General features: G+C 45.4%; 1 protein-coding gene across 2 annotated transcripts in view; it reads left to right on the top strand.

The window, feature by feature from the left end:
- Positions 1 to 439: 439 nt before the first annotated feature.
- The window catches only part of LOC135114889 (dopamine receptor 2-like), a 90,564-nt gene continuing 76,236 nt past the window's right edge, over positions 440 to 14,767 (top strand). The window contains exon 1 of one of the 2 annotated variants that reach the window (XR_010275691.1): positions 440 to 3,040. Coding sequence is in view for 1 of the 2 variants with exons in the window: in XM_064031108.1 (XP_063887178.1) it covers positions 1,239 to 3,040 (1,802 nt within the window). In the remaining variant the exon portion in view is untranslated. The remainder of the gene's footprint in view (positions 3,041 to 14,767) is intronic. The other variant, XM_064031108.1, reaches the window with a different exon arrangement.

The raw sequence follows: 14,767 nt of genomic DNA on the forward strand, positions 1-14,767 counted from the left end.
TAAAATAAACACATGAAAGACACACACGAGTGCACAATAAAAAAAAACATTTCAACATTTATCAGGAAAGCAAGCAGCTAGTATTTAATTAAACCTAATTCCATGATGGATACGATATGCTATACAATTAATTTCATACCCAAAACCTCCTCCTCCTCCTCCCCCTACACTGGAATTATGAATTTTATACACAACAGGAGAATCGAACCGCATTCATATTTTCCAATGCTAAATGTTTTCCCCTTTATAATAAGATCTGTATCCGGGAACGTATTATTGTTTCTTTACTGAAAAACTGTCAGCAACACAACCCAGCCTTCGTCCTCAAGTGTGTGTCGACGCGGGACAAAAGGAGGAGGATATAGGAGGAGAATGAAAGGAGGGACACAAAGAGGGCAATAACAGTGACGGAAAGGATAATAACAACTGGAGAGAGGCGCAGGAAGAGAAAAAGGTGAAGGAAACGACGAGGAATGAGCATGATGATAACGACAGCAAGGTGGAGTGGGAAGAGAAGTGAGATGAGAAGAGAAACAGCGAAGGAAATGGGACAGATAACAAAGAGAGGAAGGAGTGAGAAGAGAAACTAAATCAAGAAAACACGAATATGAGAAACGAAAAGAAGTGTGACTGGCAATAGCAACACAACGATTAACGATGCGAAAAGTAACAAAGAAAACGACATGAGAAGGCCATGACATCAAGTAGCCGCGTCACGTGCTGTCGACAACACATTTAATTTCTGCTGTGGTTTATAAATCTAGCACCCTGGATCTCACTCTTCTTTTTTTTCAGATTTTTCAGCTTATATCATCTGTAATGTCACTAACACAGTCTTACTTTTCTATTTCAGGGTTGTGAGAGAGGCGGCGGGGCTTCCTACGAGCTGCCGCCGCCAAGGTCCCGTGCAGACCCGAGGGAAAGGCTGTGGAGCGCGGCAAGCCAGTGACTCGCCGCTAATCATTGTCAAGTCATCTCGATTGTTTTGTGGCAAGAGAAGGATTCTGTTAGTGGACGTGTGTTCAGAGCGAGGCTATGAAAAATTCTCAGTGCGGGATGCGTCAGTGTTAGTGATGCTTGGGAAGCACTAGACCGCGGGAGTCCCCTAAGCCTCAGTCTTACAGCGGCGCAAAAAAATATGGCAGCCCGCCACCCCTGAGCGTAGCGTGCCAGTCCTCCAGTTCTGTGCTGCCCTCCACGGCCATCTCACCCTCCTCCCTCGATGCTTGACTGACACGATGATCCCGAGCATCACTGCCAATCGCTCGGCCAGCTGGGAGAAGCACATCCATAGTCTGTTTGGGCTGCCCTCGTCAGAGACGGGCCAGGACGACAAGGGCGTGAGTCTGGATGATACGCCCTTCCTCATTGACGGATCTACGCCAGATCAGGCGGATACTGACTGGCAGCAGGCGAGAAGAGTGGCGGGGCAGCCCTCTCTCCCCTCCTGGACTGTGGGGAAGCTTGGCAGCGCGGCCTCCCGTGAGCCGGAGGGAGGCGGGCGATGGCTGTTCCAGACTGTGTCCAGAGCGAGAGGGGAGGGTAGAGAAAGCTCCACCCTGGCCAGCGTGAGTAGTGACCTGGCCACATCTGGGCTGGAAGGAGACCACCACTCACACCATATCCCAAGCGCTGCTGGCGGCGACGGTGAAGGTGATGATGGTTACGTTATCAAATTGTCGAGCGGCGCAGACGAACAAGCAGCGCCAGCGTGGTGGCAGCAGGCACCCAACACCACCGAGCTGCTGCTGCTCGACGGGTCACAGAATGCCTCCGAGTGGCTCAATGACACTCTGATGAGCTGGAAGAGTGAGAGTTCTCCGGCCCTCAACGTGTCCGCCACGTGCAGGAACCTCTCCTTCAATGGGTCTGGCTGCCTTCAGGACGAGGCTCCCCCATTTGAGGTGACCCCGGAAAGCCTCGCCCTGTGCCTGCTCCTCCTTTTCTTCGCAGTGTCTACCATCTTCGGCAACGGCCTGGTGATCGTGGCCGTGGCCCGCGAGCGGTACCTGCACACCGTCACCAACTACTTCATCATGTCCCTGGCAGTGGCTGACTGCCTGGTGGGGGCGCTGGTCATGCCCTTCAGTGCTCTCTACGACTCCTTCGATTACTGGCCGTTTGGCCCAGACTTCTGTGACGTGTGGCGCAGCTTTGACGTGCTCGCCTCCACCGCCTCCATCCTCAACCTGTGCGTCATCTCCCTGGACCGCTACTGGGCCATCACGGACCCTTTCAGCTACCCGACCCGCATGTCGCCCAAGCGGGCATGCATGCTCATCGCACTGGTGTGGGTGTGCTCTGCCCTCATCTCCTTCCCTGCCATCGCGTGGTGGCGGGCAGTGTCTGAGCCACACCCAGTGGGCGCCTGCCCCTTCACTGAGGACCTCTCCTACCTGGTGTTCTCCTCCACCATCAGCTTCTACGGGCCACTCTTCGTGATGGTCTTTACTTACTTCCGCATCTACCGCGCAGCGACGGAACAGACTCGCTCCCTCAAGCTCGGCCAGAAGCTGGTGTCCTCCTTGGGTGATGGGGAGATGGAGCTGACCCTCCGCATACACCGTGGAGGAGGCGGCAGCAGCTCCAACAGCACGGGCAACGGCGTGCACCGCACCCACTACGCGGCGGGCAAGACGTACAGCTGCGCGCAGGAGAACGGAGGCATAAATCACCCTCAGAACGCAAGCCAATCCCTAGAAGACAGCGAGGCGTGTCCGCTAGGGGCGTCCCTGCACGAGGGCACTTCGCCAGACAGCTCTACCAAAGTAGTGTCGCGAAACTTGAAAAACTTCTCCATTTCACGCAAACTGTGTAAATTCGCGAAGGAAAAGAAGGCGGCAAAGACCCTGGGCATTGTGATGGGCGTGTTTATTGTGTGCTGGCTGCCCTTCTTCGTCACCAACCTTCTCTCCGGCCTGTGCGGGGAGCGGTGCATCAGGGAGCCCGCGCTGGTGGACGGCGTGGTCACCTGGCTGGGCTGGATCAACTCCGCCATGAACCCTGTGATCTACGCCTGCTGGGCCAAAGACTTCAGGAGGTGAGTACAGCCAGACCTATCCCCGCCCTTCATTTCCTCCCACGCGCCACTCCATCCCACGCCCACACACACTGAGTGCACCAACACAAAGCACCCCGCCACAACATCACTTACCCAAGGGATGTGGCGAGTGGGAGTCGTAGTAAAGATCAATACCATCCCCCACAAACGCACACACTATAATTAAGTCTACTTTACCTCCTCCTCGTCCATCTTGGCGAAACAAAGCAAAGACTCGACCCACATAAACCCCACAACAAACCCTCGCAATACTTCCACAAACCTCGACCCTAAATGCCTTCCCCTCTGCAGGCACCGAATGAATAAGCAAATAAGTGCACCAGATAAATAAATAGCAAGATGAAATGGGGAAGTAACCACGGTAATAAAGTTGGGAGGTCGCGATCGCCCTTTTGGCATAGCGGAGGAGGAGGAGGAGGAAGAGGAGGAGGAGGAGGAGGAGGAGGAGGAGGAGGAGGAGGAGGAGGAGGAGGGATCAGATGACGCTGTTTTGCGGTGTGTGGGAAAACGTTTACTCAAGGGAAACGCTTCGCTCAGCACGGCCGAAATTCAGCAGAGCGTCATGCCCGCTTCGCCTTTCTGATATTATCCCAACGAACATATTTTTCCTCCTCTTAGCCGGCGATAAAGTCAATGGAGCGAGCGGCTTGCGTGGGGGAGAAGCTGGAAGCGGGAAGTGGGGAAGAGCGAGAAGAGGAAGGAGGGCTGGTTGGGAAGATGGACGGAAGATCGCGACGAATTTCCGCTTCTTGTTGTTACCTCTAAAGAGATGAATTTTTCTCTCCTCTCTCTTATTCCTCCTCCTCCTCCTCCTTCTCTATCTCCCTTCTTCACCAGCGGCGTATACCCTCTGGCAGAGTATCCAGGGCACATACACAAGTGCTCCTCGTCGCGGTGCGGAGATGATAAAGAAAGTGTGTAAAGAAGTGAGAATGAGAAGAAATTGGCGCGTGAATTTGAAAGTGATAAATGCTTCCGTAATGACACTGTTTTGTTTGTGTGATGAGGAGGAGGATGGTGAGAGAGAGAGAGAGAGAGAGAGAGAGAGAGAGAGAGAGAGAGAGAGAGAGAGAGAGAGAGAGAGAGAGAGAGAGAGAGAGAGAGAGAGAGAGAGAGAGAGAGAGAGAGAGAGAGAGAGAGAGAGAGAGAGAGAGAGAGAGAGAGAGAGAGAGAGAGAGAGAGAGAGAGAGAATGACATTTACACAGACACTTAAGTAGAGACGTAAACATACTCGTACATACTTTGTCTTCTTCTTCTTCTTCTTCTTCTTCTTCTTCTTCTTCTTGCTCTTCATTGCAGCTTTTCCAGTCATTCCACCTCCTCCCCTTCGGCCTGCCTTGTCTCCTTCCATCCACACCCATGATTATTCTGTAAGCAAAAAATAAATAAACAAATAAATGAATTAATTAAAATCAATCAGTCAATACACACATACAGACGGACATATAAAATTAGGGCTATAGAGACAAATATAAATACATCACAACACCTGCCACGCCCTTACACACCTACAAAGCTTCCTGGTCTAGATTTAACACCATCTGCTCACTTTTCTTCTTGAACCTCTTCCTTATTCCTTTGTATTCATCACAAGTCACTTTTTTCCTGCTTTTATTTTCCACCTCCCTTTCTTTTCTAGATCTGTACTTTTTTTTTCTGAGTGTTTCTGTTTACTTTTCTTAATCTCTTTTTTTTTTCAGTCTTCTTTATTGTAGGTCAGCTTTCTACTGCTCTTCTCTTGCCTCCTCCCGTTCCCTCCTATAGTTCTTATAAGTTATCCTCCTCCTGCTCTTCTGGTATTTCTTTCACCATCTCATATCTCCGTTTTCTTTCTCCTGTATTCCTACAAGGTTACTCCCTTCTGCTCTTCTCTTATTTTCTTTCTGAATCTCTTATTTCCCTTTTCCTCCTTCTCCTCCTATGCTCCTTCCAAGTTACTCACTCTCTCCTCTTATCTTCGTGTTTTCTTTATTGATATCCTGCCTCCTCCTATTCCTCCTGCATAGTAAGTAATTGGGCCACATTCTGAAACACTTCTGCACCGCACCTCCACTACATCCAAAAGCCTCTAGTTGAACTGACACGGGGTTTTAAAGTGTTTTACGGTTCCAGTGACAGAATAACAACATTACGCGGCTAATCATCTCTATGGCCTTTGAAAATAATCGAGGTGAAAGAGCACAGCGATTCTGAATACGGGTCACTCTCTCTTGCTCTAACTCTCCACGTGCGTTTATCTCCTCCGGCATGCCTCCTTCACTAGTATCGATTCGGGATTTTAGGACCAAGGACGTACCACACTTATGCTCGAAATGCACGGGGGATAATACTTATGTTTAGTTTGCCCTTGTGTAAGAAAATGCACCACCCACTTCACCTCCTTCCGACTCTTCCGATTGCCTCGAGTTCAAAGGGCATGCCAGTAAGGTGCGCGAGGCGTGAGATGAGTCCTGGTAAATGTTTCCTGAGCGTGGCCGTCGTTCTGTACCAGTGACATTTTGATCCGTATTCTGAAACGCCTAGCTCTCTCACCGCAACTATTCCCAAAGACCACAAAGATGATTAACCGGCTTCTCAAGAGAGTTTCTCCAGTTAATAATATAGAAATTTTGTTAATCTGTCACTAGAACCATAAAATCACCTCTAAAAACCCGTGTCACTTCACTCTGAGCGGTTTGAAAGTAGTCGGGGTTTGACGCAGAAGTGTTTCAGAATATCGTCCTTTGCCTCGTAAATATAGAAGCCGCGGAGATCAATAAGGGAATGTATCTTTAGGTGATGCGATTCATGACTGAGAGATGACTGAGTTCACTGAGGCGGAGTGTTGTTGTGGCGCACGGAATTGTGTTGCTATTAGTGTTTTGTTTCATAAGGCCAACAGTCGCGGTGATTTATGGAGGAATATGTCTTTAGGTATTGCCAAGGGTGATATAATGTTAGCAAGGCCGTTGTGTTATGTTCAGCTAAATTGTGGAATGCTTACGTGTGTGTGAGCTTTTATGGAAATCTACCGAAGTAAATTCCTCTCCCCCTCTCTCTCTCTCTCTCTCTCTCTCTCTCTCTCTCTCTCTCTCTCTCTCTCTCTCTCTCTCTCTCTCTCTCTCTCTCTTATCGTCACACTCACCCTCGTCACTCGTCTCCAAACGTCACTTTCCTATCTTAACCTGGCTACTGTGTTTCCCTAAGTACTCCTCCCTTTCTTCTCTCCCTTCCACGTCCTTCTGTCTACCTCATTCTTCTCATATCTCTCAAAGGCAATCCCATATTTCTCCTCCCTCTCATCTCCCCTCTATTTCCGTCTCTCGCTCACTTACTCCTTCCCTTCCTCCTTATGTCCCTGATTCCTACTCTCTCTCTCTCTCTCTCTCTCTCTCTCTCTCTCTCTCTCTCTCTCTCTCTCTCTCTCTCTCTCTCTCGCCTACATATTCCAACCAGGGTTTCTGTAACTTGCAAAACTAGTGACATGTGAGTCCCGGTTATCGTATTCGAGCCATTTAACACAACCCCCCACCCGCCTGCCTCCCTCCAGCCGCCGACCACCTGCCCCTCCACAACCCCCGTCCATCCCTAACCATCCCTTAAAACCACACACAAAATTACCACCACCACCACAACTCCCAAATCCCTTCCCTGCTAGCCCACCCAGTCCTCCCCGATCGCTATTTTTTTTTTTTCACCTATCTCCTCTTCCACATCCCTGCGTGCTCGAGTGAATTTAATCTTAATCTTGATCTTGGTAATTGAAGCGCAGTCTAGTTCTGCATGATGTTGATGATGATGATATTTCGACTACTACTACTACTACTACTACTACTACTACTACTACTACACAAGTAAGGTACAGAATAGTCTCGGAACACAACCAAAACAAAAACAAGACAGAACAAAGTAAACAAAAGAACAGAATAGCCGTGATGAATAATTAAGAGAACTGGAAGCAGGAGTAGCACTGAAAATAAATGAGGAAGGAAAAAAATACCATAAAATATTTGTCACTGATGTTTTCCCAGGAAGAGGAAACGGGAAATGAGGAAAGCAGAGCAAAATGTAAACCAGAGAGAGAGAGAGAGAGAGAGAGAGAGAGAGAGAGAGAGAGAGAGAGAGAGAGAGAGAGAGAGAGAGAGAGAGAGAGAGAGAGAGACTATCCTTCCACTTTTCGTTCTCTCCATTCCTTTGCTTTCTCCTCTTCCTCCTCCCTCCTTTCCAATTTCCTTTCATCTCCCTTTTCCTGTTCCTCTTTTCCTTTGTCCATTCTTCTTTTTTTTCAATTTCCCGTGTCTTCCTTAATTTTCCTTCTCCTTCCTGCACTACAAACACCACCCCCTCCTTCTCTCTCTCTCTCTCTCTCTCTCTCTCTCTCTCTCTCTCTCTCTCTCTCTCTCTCTCTCTCTCTCTCTCTCTCTCTCTCTCTCTCTCTCTCTCTCTCTCTCTCTCTCGTTTCCTGAGGATTATTTTACTACCTACATTTTTCTGTACCAAGATTAATCACCTCAAGCAAACTCTTTATTTTCACCTTTCCTCTCCTCTTTTCTTGATCTCCTTCTATCTACTCCCTTTCTGCTTGCTATTTTTCCGTTTACTCTCCTTTACTCGTTCCCTTTGTCTCTCGTCTCCTCTCTCTCTCTCTCTCTCTCTTTCCTTCTTTCTGTCCTTTCGCCTCGTCAGTGTTAAAAGGAGGGTTGTTTGTGGTGAAATCTTTCGTGAATGTACTGAAGTGTCTATTTCTTTGTGTCTAGAGAGTAAAGTTATCTATTTATTTACACATGTTATTGTTTATTTTTAGATTCGTAGTCCAAACCTTCCTGTAGTGCGTGATTTCTTTTCCTATATTTTGAAAAGTGTATTTCTGATTTTAGTGCATTTTTCTCTCCCACACTGGGACGCGTGACTTGTTGAGTCTAAATATAGCTCGCTTTTATTTCATTTTTTCCCATTATGCTAAAACTTTACGGTCGATGCTCTGCTGCTATGAGAGAGAGAGAGAGAGAGAGAGAGAGAGAGAGAGAGAGAGAGAGAGAGAGAGAGAGAGAGAGAGAGAGAGAGAGAGAGAGAGAGAGAGAGAGAGAGAGAGAGAGAGAGAGAGAGAGAGAGAGAGAGAGAGAGAGAGAGAGAGAGAGAGAGAGAGAATTACGAACATTTCATCTTTGGAAACTTAATACTTCATTTAAAAAATTCAACAACAACAATAACAACGACGACGACAACAACAACAACAAAAACACAGCAATCATTACAGATGGACATGGCAAACACATAAACATAGAAACACAAACAAACAAACAAACAAACAATTAAGCAAATCAACACGAAATCAATTAATTAAGAAGTCAGTCAGTCTCTCTCTCTCTCTCTCTCTCTCTCTCTCTCTCTCTCTCTCTCTCTCTCTCTCTCTCTCTCTCTCATCGGTACGTCGTGAGAAGATTCGGAAGAGATTAAAAAGTACAATAAAAGAAGGATTAAAAGAAGACAACGAACTGTAGATAGAAAATCCCTCGATGACACACCTGAAGGCTTCGCGCTCCTGGGAGTGTTCCTTTTTTTCTTTCCTTTTCTTTTCTTTTCCCTTATTTTTTTGGTGGAAACCGTGATTTTGTCAGAATGCTGTTTAATATTTCTCTTAGCTTCAACCTCCACTTCCTTTCCTTTTTTCTCTTCATTATTATCGACGTTAAATGTTAACAGTACTAGTAGTGGTGGTGGTGGTGGTGGTGGTGGTGGTGGTGGTGGTAGTAGTAGTAGTAGTAGTAGTAGCACGAAATATCGTTTTCTTGTCCTTTATTTAATCTTCTCTTTCTTCCTCTTCTTTCTCTTACATTTCCTCCTCCTCCTCCTCCTCCTCCTCCTCCATCTTCGTCTCCCGTGATAACCGCAAGAGACGAGGACTTAGGAGAGGCGAGGCGAGAAGTGAGAGGCGAGGGGCGGGAAGAGGGAGGGTGACCACAGTAATTTACTCGCGGACCCGATCTTGTGAGGCTTCCAGGGAGCCACACCAGTGATGAATACGCCCAGGGAGTGACCGCTGACTGCCACTTTACCCTACATCGACCGCCACCTCTTGCAAAACCCCACGCCATCTTATTGGGGAAGGAAAGTACCTCGAAAGTAACGGGAAATTGAGTTTATCACAGCACGTATAATTTTTTTGTTTTAGCCTCACTTTACTGAAAACCTGCGTCATGCTACTGGGGCAAGAAAGTACCGGAAAACTAGCGAGAAAATGACGTCAACTTTGGTTGAGCAATGCACGTGAACTTTTTTATCTCGATCTTCTTGTCTTACTGTTTCGTCCAACTACTACTGCTCATCCTTCTCGTCTCCTACTTTCTCTTTTTCCTGCTATTTAGTCTCTCTTTTTCTCCTTTTCCTTGACTTCTTATTTTTTTTTTTTTTATCTGGGTTCTTCTCTTTTTTTTTTTTTTCCTTCTTCAATGACTTCATCTTCCTTATTCTCCTCTTAATTCAAAACTTTTTTCTTCTCTTCCTTGACCTCTCATTCCTTCATGACATTCTCATCTTCTTTCCTCTCCTCCCTTCCTCCTCTTCCTCGTCCTCCTCCGTTTTCTCTAATGAGTTTTTTTTTCTTGAAACAAAACATGGCAAGTTTTTTTTTAATATGACTATATTAATTTTCTATATACTGAGTCATACATTGTTATTTCAAATCTCTCTCTCTCTCTCTCTCTCTCTCTCTCTCTCTCTCTCTCTTAGTTTTCCCATCATATCACTTCCATCAGCAAGATTATTTCACCGAGAAAGGTAGTTTCTTTTTTACACATTCTTGGTAAAACTCCTCCATACGATCCCCACTTCCTGTTCTCACTCATTACGTTTTCTATCATCCTAACCACACACGCGTTTGATTTTTCTCCCTCGTGTCTCTTTTTTCCTCCCTGGAGCAGACCACTGTAATCCTAGAGGCAGGAAGACAGCTTCCCTTTTTACAATATTTACTTTTCTACTGGCTACTCGCTCACTCAGGTTAATATTTTCTCTCCTAAGCTCCAACAGTCTGGATTGGAAGCTAATTACCTCTTATTGTCGTGTTACTAATGATGAGGAGGATGTGTGTGTGTGTGTGTGTGTGTGTGTGTGTGTGTGTGTGTGTGTGTGTGTGTGTGTGTGTGTGTGTGTGTGTGTGTGTGTGTGTGTGTGTGTGTGTGTGTGTGTGTGTGTGTGTGTGTGTGTGAGTGAGTGAGTGAGTGAGTGAGTGAGTGAGTGAGTGAGTGTGTGTGTGTGTGTGTGTGTGTGTGTGTGTGTGTGTGTGTGTGTGTGTGTGTGTGTGTGTGTGTGTGTGTGTGTGTGTGTGTGTAAATAATAATAATAATAATAATAATAAACGGTTTATTATTTAGGCAGTTGACAAACTGAAAATGTGTGTGTGTGTGTGTGTGTGTGTGTGTGTGTGTGTGTGTGTGTGTGTGTGTGTGTGTGTGTGTGTGTGTGTGTGTGTGTGTGTTAGGGTGGGTGGGTTGGAAGGAGCCTTCGTCTTTGCTATCCTCTGTCCCTTGCTTTCGATCAGATTGTGTAGTTTGTCACTGAAGTAGTAGTAGTTTACAGCTCTCTCTCTCTCTCTCTCTCTCTCTCTCTCTCTCTCTCTCTCTCTCTCTCTCTCTCTCTCTCTCTGAACACGTCATGATTTCTTTTAGATTTTTAAAGATTATTTTTGTTATTTAGATGTAAAAATTTTAAGAAGCGAGACCTTCAAGCTTCAGGACACGGCAATGGATTCTGATGGATACTGGGCGGTAAGAACAGAAAGGAACACAAACGAGGAACAAACAGCAGCAGACTAGTATAGTATTACAGCTGGACCTTACGAAGTTGCTTGTGAAACGGGAAAAGAAAACCAGGAATGCGGAATAAATAGTAAACAAAAAAATAAATAAATATGTGAATAAAAGAGCGAAGGAGAAAGAAAGTGGAGAGTAATAATGGAGCAAACATGAAAGATTAATATTACGTTGTTTGTGTGTTTGTGTTGTTCCATCATGATTTCTTTATTTTACCCTCGGTGTTGCAAGGTTTCCAGTGGCCTATCTCTCTCTCACTCTCTCTCTCTCTCTCTCTCTCTCTCTCTCTCTCTCTCTCTCTCTCTCTCTCTCTCTCTCTCTCTCTCTCGTTCTGTGCTCATGAAAAATGTATCACGCCAGGAATATTTCAATCATCTTCATTCTTTTTTTCCCCTCAGTGTTATTATTTTGTTGATTTCTTTGTCTGTCTATTTGTCTGTGTCGTCTGCCTCAAGACTCCCCCCCTCTCTCTCTCTCTCTCTCTCTCTCTCTCTCTCTCTCTCTCTCTCTCTCTCTCTCTCTCTCTCTCTCTCTCTCAAGCTGCTCCACTCTTCACAATCTTAACTTCTTCCAAATACAGATCATCACCGTCCGTTATCCATCCACTAACTCCTCACTCACTCACTCACTCACTCACTCACTCACTCACTGCTTGAGCCGCTGTGAGTTGCAACCCTTGTCCCAGCCGTCACACCTTATCCAAAATTCATTCTTTTAAAAGCCGGCAATCTATCAAAGTCACCCTCGGAAAGAAAAGAGAATCACTACACAAGCGTCCATATTTTCTTTCTTATCCCAGACCCAAAACGCCACTGAGAGAGAGAGAGAGAGAGAGAGAGAGAGAGAGAGAGAGAGAGAGAGAGAGAGAGAGAGAGAGAGAATGTGTGTGTGTGTGTGTGTGTGTGTGTGTGTGTGTGTGTGTGTGTGTGTGTGTGTGTGTGTGTGTGTGTGTGTGTGTGTGTGTGTGTGTGTGTGTGTGTGTGTGTGTGTGTGTGTGTGTGTGTGTGTGTGTGTGTGTGTGTGTGTGTGTGTGTGTGTGTGTGTGTGTGTGTGTGTGTGTGTGTGTGTGTGTGTGTGTGTGTGTGTGTGTGTCCTTCTTTTGTAAATATTCCACCAAACGACCTTTCTCCTCTTTGTTTTTCCAAGAATTACCGAACACGGTTATTAGTGACTCAGTCTGGGAGACGTCGGGAGGAGTGAAGACAGCTGCCCGAGGTACAAGTAAACAAGCCACACTCATGCTACTCTTTAAGCCATATTCCCAAACAGTTCCTCTTTTCTCCTCCAGTGGAAGTCACCTGTGTATACAAGTGTGTTTTCATGACTAGTGATAATTCAACCAGATTTCTGCATCATCAATAGGGAAAACACGCACGGAAATAAATCTGTGGCCTATATTCCTTAACAATTTGCCTTCTCTTATCTCTTATATTTAACATGCTGATCTGAGTTTTCGAGGGTGCCTTTATGGTTCTAATGATGGATTAACCAACTTTCTGCATTATCAATAGCAAAGACACTGAATAGAACATATTTCATCACCTCAGTGGCCTTGGAAGTCCTAATATTTAGTTTAACCATATTTCTGTATCAAAACTAGAAAGAAGCACTAATGAAAACGCGTTTAATCATCTCAGTGGCATTAAAAAAATAGTCCTAAAGGGAAGAAGGCAGCGGCTCAGAATACAAACCTTACCACTTTAGATACTACACTCGTGATTTCCCTAAGAACAAAGGTTGTCAGGGGGAGCTGAAGGGCAAGGCGAAGGGGAGAGAGGAGTAGGAAGGGCCGAAGAGCAAGGAGAATGAAGTAGAACACGCACAAGGCACAGAGAACAATAGAAAAACAAGGTACAGTAGGAGAGGACAGTGAGAATGGGACACTGTACACACACGGCATTATTATAAAGGTTATGCGACAGTGGGTCAAAGAACGTTGGGTGGAGAGCGGCCTAGGAGAGAAACACGGAATAAAGTGAACGGAAAGAGAAACACGGAATAAAGTGAACGGAAAGAGAAACACGGAATAAAGTGAACGGAAAGAGAAGAAAGGAAGTAAAGAGGAGACTAACTGGGAAAGGAAAGCAGAAAGAGGGAAGCGGAATTGGATAGAAACTGGCGCAAAAGAAGGGAAGTGAAGAGTAAAAGACAAGATGGGATAAGAAAGAACAATGAAAAGAGAAGATAGAAACTAAATCAGTCACAACATAACACAGAAGGGGAAAAAAATACACCAAATGGAAACAGGAATAGGAAGAAAAAGGGAAATAAAGACAGAAAATACCACAAAAATGGTAAAAAAAAAAAAAAAAATGTCTAGATGAATAAAGAGACGAAAACCTAAACCATACAAGGAAGAGGAGCAAAAAGGCACAAGAAAACAAAAAAAAAAAAGAAACTTAACGAGCAAGGAAAACTGAATAAAGTGGAGAAAAGCAGCAAAGTAAAGGAAAGAAAAGAAAGGGTGGGTGAGTGAAGGAGTGTCTAGGAGGAAGGAAACAATAGCGAGCGTAGGTGGGAGGAAATTGAGAATCTGATTAGACATCCCGTAAGGAACAAAAGAATTAGCAATGACCTTCCACGTCAACGGAGGAAAGAAAAACTACAGAGGGCCTGCGGAGTGAGAGAAAGTGGTGGGGGGGGGGCGTCCCGTCGGTGGAGGGAAGGAGGGAAGGAGGACGTTGAAGGAAAGAAAGAAAGGGAGGGTAATGAAGTGGAGGAAAGACAGCGGTGAGGGAAAGGAAAGGGAAGAGAGGAGAGTGTGGGCGGCTGAGGGAAGAAAGTCTTATAAATCTATATTGGTTTATTCAATTTATATAAGCTCGAGTTGTAATAACTTATGTCATACCTTACGATTTTATCTGCTATGTTATCACGACTTGATGGGTTAACGTGAAATCTCTCTCTCTCTCTCTCTCTCTCTCTCTCTCTCTCTCTCTCTCTCTCTCTCTCTCTCTCTCTGTCCCTTCTATATTTGTATTTTCTGATTTCTGAATGTTTTTTGTTATATTTGTGTATATTTATGTAGAAATATATTTAGCTGTTTCATTTTCTCTCTCTCTCTCTCTCTCTCTCTCTCTCTCTCTCTCTCTCTCTCTCTCTCTCTCTCTCTCTCTCTCTCTCTCTCTCTCTCTCTCTCTCTCTCTCTCTCTCCAAATTATGCGCCCCTGTTATTGGCAGACCTTGTAAAGCAATTACTGGGTTAGGATACGTAGAGTTCAGCTAACATATGGAAAGAGAGAGAGAGAGAGAGAGAGAGAGAGAGAGAGAGAGAGAGAGAGAGAGAGAGAGAGAGAGAGAGAGAGAGAGAGAGAGAGAGAGAGAGTCCGTGTTGATACTACAAGGAAATATGGACACCTTGAAAGAAAAAAAGAAAAAAGAAGAAAAGTCACCAGCAATCCTTCATCTCCCTCTGGTCACCTTCAAGTCAAGAGGGAAAATGTTTTGCTCTTTATTCTCACTATCTACTTGAAGTTAATTTGCAGCCTCGTTATCTTCCACTTGATTAATTAACGTGAGTTTATTCGTTATATTTATTTTTCGACGCAAATATTATTCCCATTACATTATTTTTTTCTCACGTTATGAGTTTTAGTATCCACACACACACACACACACACACACACACACACACACACACACACACACACACACACACACACACACACACACACACAACACACACAAACACACACACTTCAATTACTCCCGTCTCTCTCTCTCTCTCTCTCTCTCTCTCTCTCTCTCTCTCTCTCTCTCTCTCTCTCTCTCTCTCTCTCTCTCTCTCTCTCTCTCTCTCTCTCTCTATTTCAAGCTTCATTAAGTGTTCGCTCATCAAGTTTATTTATGACTAAGGAAACTTATGCTCCAATCAATAAATCAATGGGGGATTTTAGTAAACCATCCAGATGCTGA

This window comes from Scylla paramamosain, chromosome 28 (genome assembly GCF_035594125.1).
Source record: "Scylla paramamosain isolate STU-SP2022 chromosome 28, ASM3559412v1, whole genome shotgun sequence".
Taxonomy (NCBI): Eukaryota; Metazoa; Arthropoda; class Malacostraca; order Decapoda; family Portunidae; genus Scylla; species Scylla paramamosain.